The sequence below is a fragment of the Echiichthys vipera genome, assembly GCF_963691815.1.
Source record: "Echiichthys vipera genome assembly, chromosome: 5".
Classification (NCBI taxonomy): domain Eukaryota; kingdom Metazoa; phylum Chordata; class Actinopteri; order Perciformes; family Trachinidae; genus Echiichthys; species Echiichthys vipera.
Window position 1 is genome coordinate 16,837,043 of NC_139830.1, and position 15,437 is coordinate 16,852,479.

General features: G+C 41.4%; 1 protein-coding gene across 2 annotated transcripts in view; it reads right to left on the reverse strand.

Moving 5' to 3' along the window:
• rsrc1 (arginine/serine-rich coiled-coil 1) overlaps positions 1-13,574 on the reverse strand; it is a 121,564-nt gene extending 107,990 nt beyond the window's left edge. For both annotated transcript variants that reach the window (XM_083914327.1, XM_083914326.1), the window contains exons 1-3: positions 13,509-13,574; positions 11,879-12,076; positions 8,612-8,734 (exon numbers count right to left, since the gene is read on the reverse strand). In XM_083914327.1, the coding sequence (XP_083770453.1) occupies positions 8,612-8,734; positions 11,879-12,060 (305 nt within the window). In that variant the 5' untranslated portion in view covers positions 12,061-12,076; positions 13,509-13,574. The remainder of the gene's footprint in view (positions 1-8,611; positions 8,735-11,878; positions 12,077-13,508) is intronic.
• Positions 13,575-15,437: the final 1,863 nt, after the last annotated feature.

The following is a 15,437-nucleotide window of genomic DNA, read 5'->3' on the forward strand; positions in this document are numbered from 1 at the left end:
TCTCTCTCCCCCTCTCTCTCCCTCTCTCTCCCCCTCTCTCTCCCTCTCTCTCCCCCTCTCTCTCCCTCTCTCTCTCTCCCTCTCCCTCTCCCTCTCCCTCTCCCTCTCCCTCTCCCTCTCCGCCCAGAGCGTTATTAGACCCAGGGCTCCGCTACGGCTCCAAACAGCTCAATGACAACACACAGGGCCTGCCAATTAGAAATAATTAGACAGTCATTTCAGTGGCAAGTCTTTTTAAGTGCATATATAACGATGCAATGATGCTTATTAGCCGGCCTGAGCCGGCGAGGACCAGGGCCTCAAACGCTTTGGTGCTGGAGAAAATAATTATGCCAGTGATCACAAAGCGAGCTGCACATCTCTGTACTTCACCTCCACGCGTTTCAAAAATCCACTTCATTAGCTCCCGTAATTAATCCTTCATTAATTGCAGGAAAAGCCCAGTTTACCTCCCTTCGTTTCTAATTATCATCTTATAAATAGTTATGGTTCTAATTAATGTGTTCATTAGGCAGGATATTTCTCTCAAAGCCTTGCTGGGAGCCAAAGGTCCGGCTCGGCTCTCTCTGAAGCCTAACCAGCCAGAAGGTGAGGCCATCCTGCCTGCATTTGCTTTTATTTTACTACATTCAACCTCCTAATTGGCATTTAAAACCCAATTTGGAAGAACTTCAAGAAGCTTAAATAGGAGAGAGAGACAGAGAGAAGGCAGGAAGGAAGAGAGAGAGATACATTTGGTGTTCATTTTCCTATGCCAGAGCTAAAAGCGTTTCTGTCTCCGTCTTTCTCTTGGTCTGGCCAGACGGATGAGGCTTTTTACTGTCATGAAGTTAACACAATGAGGGCTGATTGCATGTACTAGTCTTGGTCATTGTAGAGTTGTAGAGGTTTTATAAAGGTTCTAAAAAAAAAACAGTGGGCGTGTCATACTTTTACTGGGTTTCAGTCATCAAACAGTTGAATTGGGTCTTTTGTATGTGAAGCAACTAGTCTGCTCTCTGTGATAGTTAATCACAAAAATATGCGTTCATTCAAACAGCTTTCCAAAACAAAAATTTATCTCACAGATTCGAGCTGTCAAAAAGATGTTATGCTTTTCAACTTTTGTTAAATTCCAAAACCTATATCATTTATTTTCACTGCAATGTTAAAATTAAATTAACATGTGATTATTTCACTGCTACACACCTCATTAGCTGTTACATTCATTTTTATATATGAGTCACTTAAATGCTACTTATAAACAAGTGTGTCCATCAGTATTGTGTACCAGTGCATCACTATGAGTGACCATCTGATAATGATTATTATGAAGAATTAAAAAAAACTTGAATTTCTTCTAATTTGTGTAATTTATATTAAATGCTAATGAAAACACAGCATAAGGACATTTATCTTCCCACCTACACGATGGAAAAGCTAAACAAGAGAAAATAGACACATATCTAGAAAAGAAAAGCTGTTACCTTTTATTAGACACTATCCAGATTATCTGCATCTTGATAGTGATTAAGAGCTACAATATGCGCATTTATTTAACAGCATACTAATTTAACTAGTTAGTTTATCTGGATAACTTCACACACCTTTGGTGTCTGCGGGAAAAAGCTGTTTGTATCATTTAAAATGCAAGTATAGTAATGCTGTTTTCTCTAAAGTACTACATTTGTCTAAATTACTAAATTTGTTCTGGTAAATAAATAATAAAATAATTATAACTAATTTATAAATAATAAATACAGAATTACTTCTCTTTAAGACCCTATTTATGAGAATGATAACCTGATGAGTGTGAATGTTTCCTATTTTTGAAATCACTTTCTGATTTAAAAACAAATCAGTGTGCTTGAGTAATTTCTGACGGCGCACTTATTAGGCAGCTGACTCCAGAGACATTCCTCCTTCACACAACTACTTTTACAGTCAAAGCTATAACATAACAGGTTCTGTGTTTCATTCTTACTCCACGTTTATTTATCAGATCGATAAAAACAGAAAAGGGACAACTCTTTAAAGTTAAACTAGTCTTTGTTTGAGACCATCGGACTAACTCCCTCATTTGATTTTTTTATGTGAAAGGAAGGATGTGATGCCTTTTGTGAGGGGAATTTTGTGTACGTGTGTGTTTGTGTGTGTGTGTGTTACACCGTGCAGACTCTACAGCTAGGTTGCTACCCAGGGGAGTGGGCTAGTGCGTTGTGAGCCTGCAGGATGGAGGAGTGGGGCTGGGGGGGGCTTGGCAGAAGCGCAGGGTGGGGGGTGGGGGGGGGGTTCCTCTGGCGGTAGAGGGGAACACTGCTTGCGGCGAGGTGCGGATGAAAGAGGCTGTCTGTGTCAGTCACTTATTTCTCCCTTTGGTAAATAAAGGTTTCTGACAACAAAGCCGAGCAGCGCTTGACTGGCCTTTACAGCAGATAAATAAAAAAGACAACAGAGAGAGACAGAGAGAGAGAGAGGCAAAGAGAGAAACAACAACAAACGCGTTCAGATCTCACGACTGGAAGCATGTTGATTTTTATGGAGTAGAGAAGACGCAGCCAAACTAAACCAGGTCATCTTTCAGTTTAAATCAACACTTTGCAAGTCAGGTAATAGGGGAAGAAGGAAGAAAGGGCTGCGTGTCATCCTGTGGAAGGGGGAGAAGAAAAGCTGTTGAGAGTCCACCAGCCAGGAGCCTACTCTCCAATTCCAGTTTAGTATATGTCTAGACTAACCTGAGACCACTATATAACTGGGAGAACACTCAGTGAAATTCTGCAACTTAAAGAAGAAAAATGGTTAAGGTTTTTTTGCATCCTATTTCCTATCCATCAACACCACCATTCGTGCCTGATGGTTCTCTCATAACGGCGAGATCAATGCGGTTTGTTGAGGAAACCAGATTTCACTTGTCATGTACTCAAAAACACACTACGAGCTGTGTCCCTTATGAAGCCAGCGACACCCAAAACCACCTGCTACATCATACAAATTTTGAATAGATACAAATTGGATACAAATGCGCGTAACAATTTCCACCCTGCCACCTGACGGGGGAATTGGTGATCCAGGTGCAATAAAAAACTGGGAGGCCACACTGCTCACCCACAAAAAAGTTGCTTATTTCCCCCCACCTTCGCCTTCTTAAACTCAACTGCCCTACCTTTGCTTTCCTCCCCCTTAGACCCTTCCACTCCTCCCTTTAGTTCCTCACCTCAGCCCTCCCCGTTCCCAAGCCGTCTGGATGACCTTGCGCGCGCTCAGTGTTGGAGCTAGGCAGGAAAAGCTATCTAGCAGATGTACAACACCTCATCTCATACAGGGGAAAATTGCTGTGTGAAATAAATACCATGCAATCGCTCAACCCCTGCACACACGCACACGCACACACGCACACACACACACACACACGCACGCACGCACGCACGCACGCACGCACGCACGCACGCACGCACGCACGCACGCACGCACGCACGCACGCACGCACGCACGCACGCACGCACGCACGCACGCACACGCACACACGCACACACGCACACACCTGGAGACCTTCTGTGATCTCTACCCACGGACCTTTCTCCTTGCTCTAACCAAGTACCAGTTCTGAACTTATCCAGGTTGGGTGAGATAATCCTGACTCTGATCTGCTATCCTAGCATAGTGGGTGGTGCGTTAAGCTTGCTATCTATTTCCTCTAGGGGAGAAACGGATAATTAGAGGTCTCACTCTCCTTAGAGTCATGACAGCAGCCCAGTGATGTAGCCGCTCTAGTGTTAACGGGGCTAAACCCTGACGCTAGCACTCTGCCCTGCAAACTCAACACACCCCTGAAATATTAATGAGCAAAATCTAAGCATTTGTTTGTGTGTGTGTGTGTGTGTGTGTATGTGTGTGTGTGTGTGTGTGTGTGTGTGTGTGTGTGCGCTCTGAGAGGATATGCTCTCCTATTTGAGTGCGTGCACACGTGTGTGAATATCCCCCATTGAATGAAAAGCTCAGCTTCTCTTTCATGGGTCAAGTGGTGGATTTGTCGCACCTGCCATTCCTCCGTGTCTTCTAACAGTGCCTCTAAGGTGAACTGTTAAGTGAATGAAGGACTGACAGAATGACTGACTGAGCCACACACATTTAACCCCTGCTGTGGATGCCCCATAAAAATGCAGCACTACACCGTTCTGTCGAGCTCACCTAAAGACGTGCCTGTGATCCGGCTGTGATGAGAGGCTTCGTCGTCTTTGTTGGATTGGGTACACATCAGATCACTGTACTCTGCTGCTGCCATGCTCCACTCTGCTCTGCCCCAGTGGACTAGGCCCTGATACCACCAGCACCACCCCCCCCCCCCCCCGCACACACACACACACACACACACACACACACACACACACACACACACACACACACACACACACACACACACACACACACACACACACACACACACACACACACACACACACACACACACACACACACACACACACACACACACACACACACACACACACACACACACACACACACACACACACACACACACACACACAACTTTTCCGTGAACATGCATTCACGCAAATCTGCACATACATGCATACACTCAATCAACTTCACACATGCTGGTGCACATACAGGCAGGCGTGCACACACACACACACACGCACAACCTGATATGTCTGCTCACATCAAAGAGAATAAACATTAATGGCAAATAGGTAATCTGCTCCTCTTGTCTGTTTTACATTTCAGGGCAAGATTGACTGCCTCTGGGGGACCTGGCCCTTCTCTGATTGAGGCGGGGGGAAAAAAAGAAAAAAGAGAGAACGGGAGGAGAAAAGGAGGATGCAACAATAGATGGTAAACACATGATAGAGCATTATTCTTATTTCATGTATCTCTTTATTTTTTATTTATACATGTGCGATTGAAAAGAAGGTAATAATATCCCCTCCCTTCAACCCACGACTGCCTCACTATGGTCCTAATCTTCTCCGCTGCAATATTCTGATGCAGACGTTATTATTCTCATTTTTTCTGAATAATATCCCTCTTTCATGCTCATCTGTTCTCTCTACTGGTGCTCGCTTTTGTCTCTTCATTTTCCTCCTTCAGGATCTACTCCGCTTTCTACCTCTCCTGCACTAACTCAACCTATTGTCTTCACACTTTTCCATTCTCTTCTAACTTCTCGTCTCTTTAGCCGGTCCACTCAGCCTCTTCCTGTCTCTCTCTTTCACATTCTGAAGGTGGTGCTGGGTTGGCGTGGCTGGGGTGGGGGTAGCAGGCAGCACCTCATATCCTATCTGCGTATCAATCATGAGGTCCTGTCCACTCAATCCTCCACTGATCCATCAGCCAACCTCTCAGCCAGCTTAGGCAGCCTCATCCACGCACGCACGCACATACGCACACACACACGCACGCATGCACGCACGCACACACGCACACCTGCTTTTGAAACCCACAATGGATGCAGAATGTGTTGTATCCCACCACAGAACTGTACAGTACAGGACTTTAATACTACAGTCACTCTAAGTACGGCAGAAACTACTTGAAATACTGAGTGCAGAATACTCAAATGTCTTAATTAGTCCCCTTGATTAATAGAATAAGATTAACCTGTCACTATAAAATTGTCAGAAAACAGTCCAAAGTGACCTCTTTAAATAGCTTATTGTTACAAATAATAGTCTAAACCTAAAGAGATTCTGTTTACTTTCAAACAACACAAAGAAAAGCAGCAAATCTTCACATTTAAGAAGCTGGGTCTTTTCTTTTCTTTCCCATTTCTTCTTGAAAAAATGACTGAAATAATATTAAAAAATTGTTGTTGATTATTTATATCAATTAGTCGATTCATCTTTTTCAGACCTAGTTCCATTTATTGGATGACACAACAAAATTTCCACTGTATTGTTGAATGCAAAGACAGGAGCACACATGTGGCCGCCAACAACAAATTTTTTCAGACACAAATTGCAGCTGCCATCACATTACTGCATAAATTCATCATCAGTGCCATCATTTTGCACATCCCCACCTCCAACACCGCCTCCACCTCGTAACACCCTACCACACACTCCCACCACCACCAACACCAGCCCAACCCACCTGCTCCTCGCTCACCGCTAAGCCGATTACACAATGCAACCCTCCTAATCACAGTACAGCGTTTGTAAACACCGATGTCATCGACTGTAGTTCTAAATCTCCCAAATCCCCTCCACCCTTCATCTAACACCACACCAGTAAGGCCATTTTCGACTGATGTTTTAATCACCGGTGACTGCCACTGTACCACAGAGAGAAGCGAGACTGTGTGAAAACTGTTTTGATGCATTCTCTCCATAAATGGTTTCAGTTCACAGGCCCATGCGGAAATGTGTTGCTTGTTCCGAAGCCACAAAATGTTCTGTGACCATTTGGTTGGAGAGTTAAAGTGTGGTGTCGTTTTACGGCACTATGATGTTTTGACATCTTATGTCAAAACATCTCTGTTGCATCATTCATTCGTCCTGACACCTCTGTAATGAAGATATTAAAACTCTTTTTTTCCTTTGTGATTAAAATGATCTCTGCTCTCCCCCACATCCATAGACAAGTAAACAAAAGGGCCTTGCATGTGCATATATTATGACAACCTTTTCTTCAATTGTGCATCTGTGCACGTTTTTATGTGTGTGTGGGGGGGATTTAAAAACAGCACAGTTTACTGGTTCATTAGCACCAGATTAAGTATGCTAATGACATGGACCACCACACACAGAGACGTTGCCTTTATGTTTCTGAAAAGGATACATGGCTCTGTGTGTGTGCGTGCGTGCGTGCGTGGGTACGTGTGTGCGTGCGTGCGTGCGTGCGTGCAGGTGTATACACAGTCTCGCATGAATAAGTTAGTCCCTTGCAACAAAACGTGTCAGTTACACCAATAATAATCATAATTCAACAAAGTATGTATAAAGTGTGTATGGGTAATGATGTTTTAATTGCATTAATGAGTGAAAGGAGAGCTGCTGCCAGAAGAGATTTGGAAAGGATTGGATCGGTGTTGCAATATGACATGCTGTGTCTGCCGGTCTCTGTTTCATTAATACTTACACAGTAAGACTGATCGTCAGGGCAAACTCAGACACGAGTACATGCACATGCAATATACTAATCCAGACCTAAGACACAATTTCCATGTGGCTCCATCTGATGACATAAGACATAAATACGAAACGATGTGGTTGTATACACTGAAGTAAACTTCCAAAAGTCTTATTGCTTTTTTAATAAGAAAAGTCTGCAATGGCATTCCACATACTGATTTGTAATACAAACCCAAAGAGAGCTTCAAGACGAATTTCTTTGTCACTCCTAAATGATGTAGCCATCGCTCATCACTCCTTCTCTTAAGGTAATATATACTTTGTCTTCAGTATAAACAAAATGTATTGTTTTATATCTTAACTTAATTTTGTCATCTATTTTGTTTTGTTTTACTATTTTTAAAAATCGTATATACTATATATGTGTCTTTTAATGTTGTGTTTCTTTTATATATTTCAAATTCATTTCTGTCTTCTTTTAAGCAGTTTTTGAAATGGGCTACAGATAACCTTCTTCTTATACATAACTTAATACATAACTAATAAAGTGATATTATTATTGCACTATTACTAATACAATTCTTGCAGGAGGGAGAGTGGGGGGTAGTGGGTTCCACCAGTGCCACGCCAGAGCACATTGGCATTACACACGGCCATGTTCACGTTGTCACACACACACACGCACACGCACGCACGCACATGCGCACGCGCACGCGCACACGCACACGCACACGCACACGCACACGCACACGCACACGCACACACACACACACACACACACACACACACACAGTGTGTTTTCTCGATGAGATAAGTATGTTCATGACAGACTCATGCTTGACGCTCGACCATGGTCAGGGACGCAAAGATTCTACATCCGTTAAGTCCTCCCGCGTTCACGATAACCAAAAGTAGTGCCGTCCTAAAGGGAGCCCGCTCGACTGAGCAGCTTTCCATAGGAATGAATGGGCGTCATTTTTCCCGTCCGCCGTCCATTCTTTTTTTCTATGTCCATGCTCTACTCAGAACAGTGTGGTGAATTGAACATACATTTTCTAAGCCTTACATTGTAATAACTAAGCGGCTATTATTGGTCGCGAGAGCAACAAGTTGGCGGAGTGCTGAATCGCTAAGGAGAAAATGAATATCAAAATAGCTGAATATTTGCGTCCATACCTATTCAATTGAAAAGAGTATACACCACCAAGGAAATAAGCATAACTTTTTTAAAGAGTATTAGCTTTTTATGCATTTATTTTTTAGAACAGCTAAAGATTGACAAGAAATTGAGGAGAGAAAGAGGGGATGACATGCAGCAAAGGGCTGTAGGTCGGAGTTGAACCCTTGCTTCTGCAGCGAAGACTGCTCCGCTCTACCAGGTGAGTAACTGGGCACCCCAGAAATAAGCATAACTAAACACAACACTGATGGTTTGAACATTCACTATTGTGTTGGTGGTTACGCAATCCAAGACCAAATACACATTTGTGCAGAATAGACAGTGAGCTGTGTGTACATTTGTGCTTGTGTGATGGGGTTACCTTCTGTCTCGACTGCGTGACCTGTGTGAGCGGTGGCTCCTCCCTTTGTCTCTCTCTGCACTTCGACTCCTCCTCTTGCGGGACGAACTGTGGGACGAACTGCTGCTGGAACGTCTTCTTCTCCTGGAGCACACACAACAAAAACATACAAATTCACTTCCATTATTGGCAGGATCATTAAAACAAAACATCAATCAGACAGCAGGGTTGTGGACAGTTAATCACTTTTATTGTCTAGTACCTAGTGTGGTTTATGAAAAATGTGGTTCTTAAAATCACTGAGAATGGAAAATTCTAGTTTTGCCATGGTCATTCAGCTCCATTGTAGATTTTATCTTAGATTACTTTCCATAAAACAAACCTCCAAAACCAAAATCCAACACTCCCCATATGCTCTTATGCTCCACCCTGCCATTTCTATAATTCTCTGTGTTCATTCACCATCATCTGAAATTCTTCCCTCTCCTGCATAAGGGAATGCTGTATTCCTAATTGGTTTTGCTGTTTATTTCAAGAGCAAATATGTCCTAGTGTCCCAGGCAACCTCACCTACTATGAGCAGTGCTGACGGCTACTTTGCATTAGTGAACATGCTCGTCTATGGCCAAGAGAAACAGAGCCATGCAGGCTGCCCTACAGTTCCTCCACAGGGGCCCTTTGGTGCTCTGCTGCTCTTTAATGTGGCTACAGCAGTGTGTGTAGTGTCTATTTTCCAAACACCACTCACACCGCGTTCCTATTGATATCATGTAGCAGGAGGCATTTATGGGGATGAATGTAAATGCAGAAACCCCCCTCTTCTTCTGCGCAAACAGTTTGAGCAATATTCATTATTTAAAATCTCTTCCTTTCTTTCACCACAGCCAAAAATACCCAAATCTTTTTAGCACACACATAAATACACATACATGGTCCTATGGGAGCTCTGCAAGATAGAGGAGAAGAGAAGAAAAAGGAAAGCAATTCAAATAACACAGAGGCTGAACTATCAAACCAGATTTGTACCACTTAGAGCAGCGCAGGAAAGATCCATTAGTATTCCAAAGGCTGGATCCCATGAGCGGGGCCGTATGAAATAACTTCCACAACCCTCGTACAACCACTTCACACATTACACAGAAGAAACGCACAGTAGTGTGCTGAGGGTTTTTGGAAGGTGCCGTTAGCTCACACATTTTCTCAGAAGCCTGCACAAATGTTACAGGATAAAAAACATAATGGTTTAAACACATGGGGATGGGAAGCGCTGGTTAACACAGAGGCCTTTCGCATGAAAACAACACCTAGTAAAGTTGAACGTCAGGTCTCTTGTCCACTCACACACACACCTTTCCCCTGCCTTACCCAAGCTTTCTATTTGACACTCATCGCCATGGACTCAGTTATTCTCTCTTTACTTATACACGTTAGTTATGTGGTCATGATGTCACCATCCAAGAGCATTAAGCACTCTTTTGTTTTACCACATGTGAGGTCTCTGTACACAGTTTGTATGTATGTATACAGGCTGAAAATGCCACAGAAAGTGTGCCCTCTTTCATATGAGTCTATAAAAGGAACACGGTTCAAACAAACAAGGTCTTGGTTAATTGATCAAAATATATGGCTAATAGATGAGGGACTGTGGTCCCAGGGTTCACACCGCCCACACAGCCCATTCCATACAGACAGGCAATGACTACCAATCAGCAGTAATGGACCTTGACCAAGCTTCATAAATAATTACCATCCACTGGCCTTGTCTGAACAGCCACACAGCCAGTGGCAGCTGTGGATGGATGGAGGAGGCCAGGTCCAACCACTAGCCACTAGCAAAGATGTCTGATTATTATTGAACCTCCCCCTTCATCTGAAACTTCTAAATAACAAAGAGTGGTATTTTGGAAACATGAGGAGAAGCTTATGAAACAGGTATAAGCTTGTAACCTTCAGATTTCATTTATTTTCTGAGACTAGACAAAGTGATTCATCTAAAAACAGCCACGTCTGCTCTAAATGTGTAACTATGCTTCATTTCTGAAATAACCTCTGGCAAAAACACAGAAGTAAAAGTAAAGTTAGTTTATAGTTTAACTTTTTGTGTTAATATTATTTTTGTAGAAATCATGTGGCCAACTAAAAAAGTGTAGGCTACAAAATTTGACTGTTACATTTAATCTGGGGGCCTCTTAGCAAAAGTCTTATCTTATCTGGCATTCATTGTAAACATTACTGGAGTCGTTCACTATCCATCGTTTCATATGAATCCTTACTGAGACAATCAGAAAGGTGTCTTCAATAATCCTGAGCAAGTAAGTGACTGACCATTCCAGATGGTATTCTTATTTAGGCCTCATTGAAAACAGAAAAACTTATATATGAAGTTTCATTTAAAAATCAAATTCCAGCATTTGTTTTAATTGTAGTTAATGAGTTTTAAATGCCAAAAAATAACTGTGTATAATAATAACGTTACTACAAGTTAAAGAAAACAATGAATTATATCAAATCTAAACTAATGGGTTTTTGAGTTATTTCTCAGTAATGGCATCTCTTCCTTTACCAACATGGAGTTACCCTCGGAATGCACAAATATGTTTTTGAAGCCATAGCGAACAATTCACATTATTTTCCCCCATCTAAAATATAAACACATAAATGCCAATTCAACACCAATCTTTTTTCAAAGAATTTTGACGTTTCACAGTAGAATAAAGCACAGCGATACATATGATACATACGAAATGAATGATGGACGCTTTAACTTCTGTCACAATACAGAGCAATTGTTAACATTGTTAGTAACAACTGCAATTTTCCTACTATGTCAAAATGTCTGCTATGAATCTGCTGTGGCATATCAGACAAATATTGGCAGCAAAAAGTAGTAGTAGCTAGTAAAATGGGGACAACTCAACTATAACTGAGTTGTCTCTAGAATAAAATTACATCCGACTCCTGAAGTTTAACAACTGTTAAACAACTGTTAAACAGTGGTACTGTGTGTAAGTCAGAGTCTAAACACAGGGACCACACATTTAAGCCTTTAGTGAGCTGTAAAAATACAGCAAGTAAAGTCAATAAGCCAAGAAGGGAAGACAAGAAATGCCCAAACAATATTATTAAATTCACTTCTGCAACCAGAGAGACGATTAGCCATTTAAATTGGGAGCTGAGCTGCTGGGGAAACGGTACGTCTGGCTCAAGAACACTTCAGCAGAATGGGCACCCAGCCTTCATCCCTTCTATCTCTAATTCAGAGAGGAAAAGCTTGTTATGCACCCTCACCTCCTGTCTTTTTCCTTGTCTCTGGAGCGAGACCGGCGAATGGACCTTCGACTCCGGCTGCTGGTCACCTTGCTGTTGGAGGATGAAGACGAAGAAGAGGAAGAGGAGGATGACCGGCGGCGCTGTTTTCTCTTCCTCCTGCTGCGACTGTCATCCTCACTATCAGACGAGCGTCGACCCATCGTGGCTGACTGTCACCTGGCATGAAACACACAAGAGTATTTCTACTGAGGAGCCGTCTCTCTGACATTTTTGAGATTTGAAAAAAAAAAAACTAAACCAACAGTATCAGCATGAACACACTGCACAATTTAACAAAGCCAGTTTATAATTCAAATATTTATATTATATATTTTGTTCTGATTTCTAAGGACAGGTGCATTTCATTTTAGACCAAACAGACATGGTGACCAATATTGTTAAGATCAAAATTCCTCTCTAACGTTCTTATAAACAAAATGTTATGCATTAATGCAGACTACTTTATCCACAGAGGTCTAGTAAGGGATGTGACCCGTTTGACCTACAGTGATTATTGTTCTCATTGTTTATTTGTTTAAGTTTGTTTTTAATATATATTTAATTTATGTATGTATCATTTACACACTGGTCTTATAAGTATGAATATGTGTTTTTGCTGTTTCTTTGCTTGTTGACTGAACAAACTGATCAGGAGGGCCGGTGATGTCGTGGGTGAGGAACTGGACACCCTGACGACCGTGGCAGAGAGGAGGATGCTGTCAAGGCTCCGGTCTATCTTGGACAATGTCTCCCATCCTCTCTACGACACACTGGCCCAGTAGAGGAGCACCTTCAGCAGAAGACAGAGCACCACAGGAAATCTTCCCTGCCTGTGGTCATTAAACTATACGACACATCCCTTGGAGAGTCTGTCAGCCCCTCTCTGTAATACGGACTCAACCATAAACAATCTGTTCTTTTGCACATTTTACTGTACTTTTGATCTGTATATATTACTATTGTAAATCTGATAGTATATATATATATATATATATATATATATATATATATATATCATTCTGTTTTTACAAATATATATGTTGTCTGTAAATAATAATTGTTATTAAATATGTTGTCTGTATAATATTGTTGTTATTAAATATGTTGTTTGTATAGCTGGAGTTTGCAACGAAAATAATACCCCCCTGGCATCATTAAAGTATTTCTGATTCTGATCTTCTGAAATAAAGATTTCTAAACTGAGAGGTGGTGGAGAGAGAGAGAGAGAGAGAGATGAGGAGGAGGAGGAGGAGAGGAGAGAAGAGAGAAGGATGTGTCTGGCTGGTGGTGTAACGTTAGCTAGTTAATACATGTAACTTTAGCTTATCATCAACATGGAGGGAAGCGACAGTTGTGTAATAAACATCACTATTACAGCTCCAACAACACTGTTGTCGCACATGTCGTAAATGAGATAAGCTATAAAATAATCTTGTTGTGTTTGTGTATGGAGGCTAGAGCTAGCAGGCTAACTCTGCTAACACCAACGTTTGGCTGCTTGCTCTTGTTTTGACTGACGCCTTCTCGCCGCTCAACAGTAACAATGTATCTACTGTCAGTGAACGTTTAAAGGAAGACAAAAGTGTAGCAAAATGAACGAGGAAGTTACCTTGAAGTGAAAACCCCGCTCCTCACTTTTGAATCGTTGTGAAGCTCCAAAACTCAGCCATGCACTGCCCAGGAGACTCTACTAGTCAAACCGCAGAGTATCGTTCAAATCCAGGCAGGAAAATCACACACAGAGCAATCGATAGAGGGACTGTTTGAATTAGTCTTAAGTGTTCACGATTGGCTCTAAATTATATCTTCAACCTCAAATAAGCCCTAAATACTGCAGTCTTCCTTGTTAGTTTCACTTTAACTGCTGTTTAAAACAATAAAATATTAATATAAGTCAACATTAACACAGCAGGTTAGCTTTACTTAGAGGTTTAAGGATTCACTGATTCAGTGAGCCTACGAATAATTCCCATCATTGCATAACTTATGTAGACTATTTGAGGGAGGTTAAATCCAAAATGTTTTGGATGTTGCTTACATAGGTATATGTGTGTGTGTGTGTGTGTGTGTGTGTGTGTGTGTGTGTGTGTGTGTGTGTGTGTGTGTGTGTGTGTGTGTGTGTGTGTGTATGTGTGTGTGTGTGTGTGTGTGTGTGTGTGTGTGTGTGTGTGTGTGTGTGTGTGTGTGTGTGTGTGCGTGCTTAATGCATATAAATAAAGTGTGTGCTCGCTTATTCCAGCACACTGACTCTATCTAGATCTATGAGGTCAATTAATGGAGCAGCAACACATCTTCATCACTTATTATTTTTAATAGTTAAATTGTACTCTCATTTGCCAATTTTTCTGTTTAAGTCTCCAGTCAATTGAAAAAAATCAACATGAGTTACCCCTTAATGTTTATGTATGTATTGCCTATATCAATATTCTAGGGTGCTTATAGCCTATTCCGTTTTGATCTGACAATACCAACACGCACGCCACAAATTAGAACATAAGCAAATATGTGTGAGTTGTAGGTCTGCCAGAGATAATTTGCATGAGGTCATCCTCTCAGATAATAAGGTTTTACACCAGCATACACACAGAGAGCTGCAAGGGCAGACAGAGCATCCAAACAATTTTCTGCAAAGATAATAATTAATGACTTAATGGAATTCAAAAACACATAACGGGACTGAAGGTGAAAGGACTGTTTCACTGACAACAGAATGAGTGAATAGATCAGTCACATGCATGTATGGCTGATAGAAACAACTAAAACGGAAGTGTTCAATGCAAACGTTTCCTACAAGAGGTTGCTTATCACTGCGAAGAATCCATCCTGCTTTCGGATGCAGCCGAAATAATAGTAATTTTATGCCTAAGGTTCAAACTGAAGCATCGTTAATATTTAATTAGGAGAATTGTTAGAGCCCTTGTGTGGAAATAGGGCTTTATATAGATTATCAATAAATACGCTTAATTTTGCATCACATTTATCCCGACGTTTTTCAAAATCCCGCTGTATCCTGTTTCTTGTGTGTCTGTTTCATCCTCTTCTCACTTAATTGCTCTCTCTCTCTCTCTCTCTCTCTCTCTCTCTTTCTCTCTCTCTCTCTCTCTCTCTCTCTCTCTCTCTCTTTACGGCGTTCACCGCAAGTCAACCATTGTTTATTTATTTTTGCAAATATAGGCAGTCGTTTCAGCGGGAAATATAGCGAGTTGAAAACGTTAATTAGTGAGCCCATGGCAACGCATAGCGAGAGGCATTATAATTAAACGTTTAGCTGCTATTTAATATCCTAATGGCTTAAAAAGTCCACTGAGAATAAATATTAAGCGATATAGCCTCATTAATAATGACAATTTAAAACTACATAATTGCTGATTAGATACATATAAAGCAACGTTGCATATAGCATGAAAACATGAAATGATTTGTCTCACAGGGTCCCTCAAACTTTCATATCATGCTTATAATCACGCATTTAACTGCCTACTGTCGTGCATGTGCAATAACATTAATACAAGATAATAATAATATTAATATTTATAAG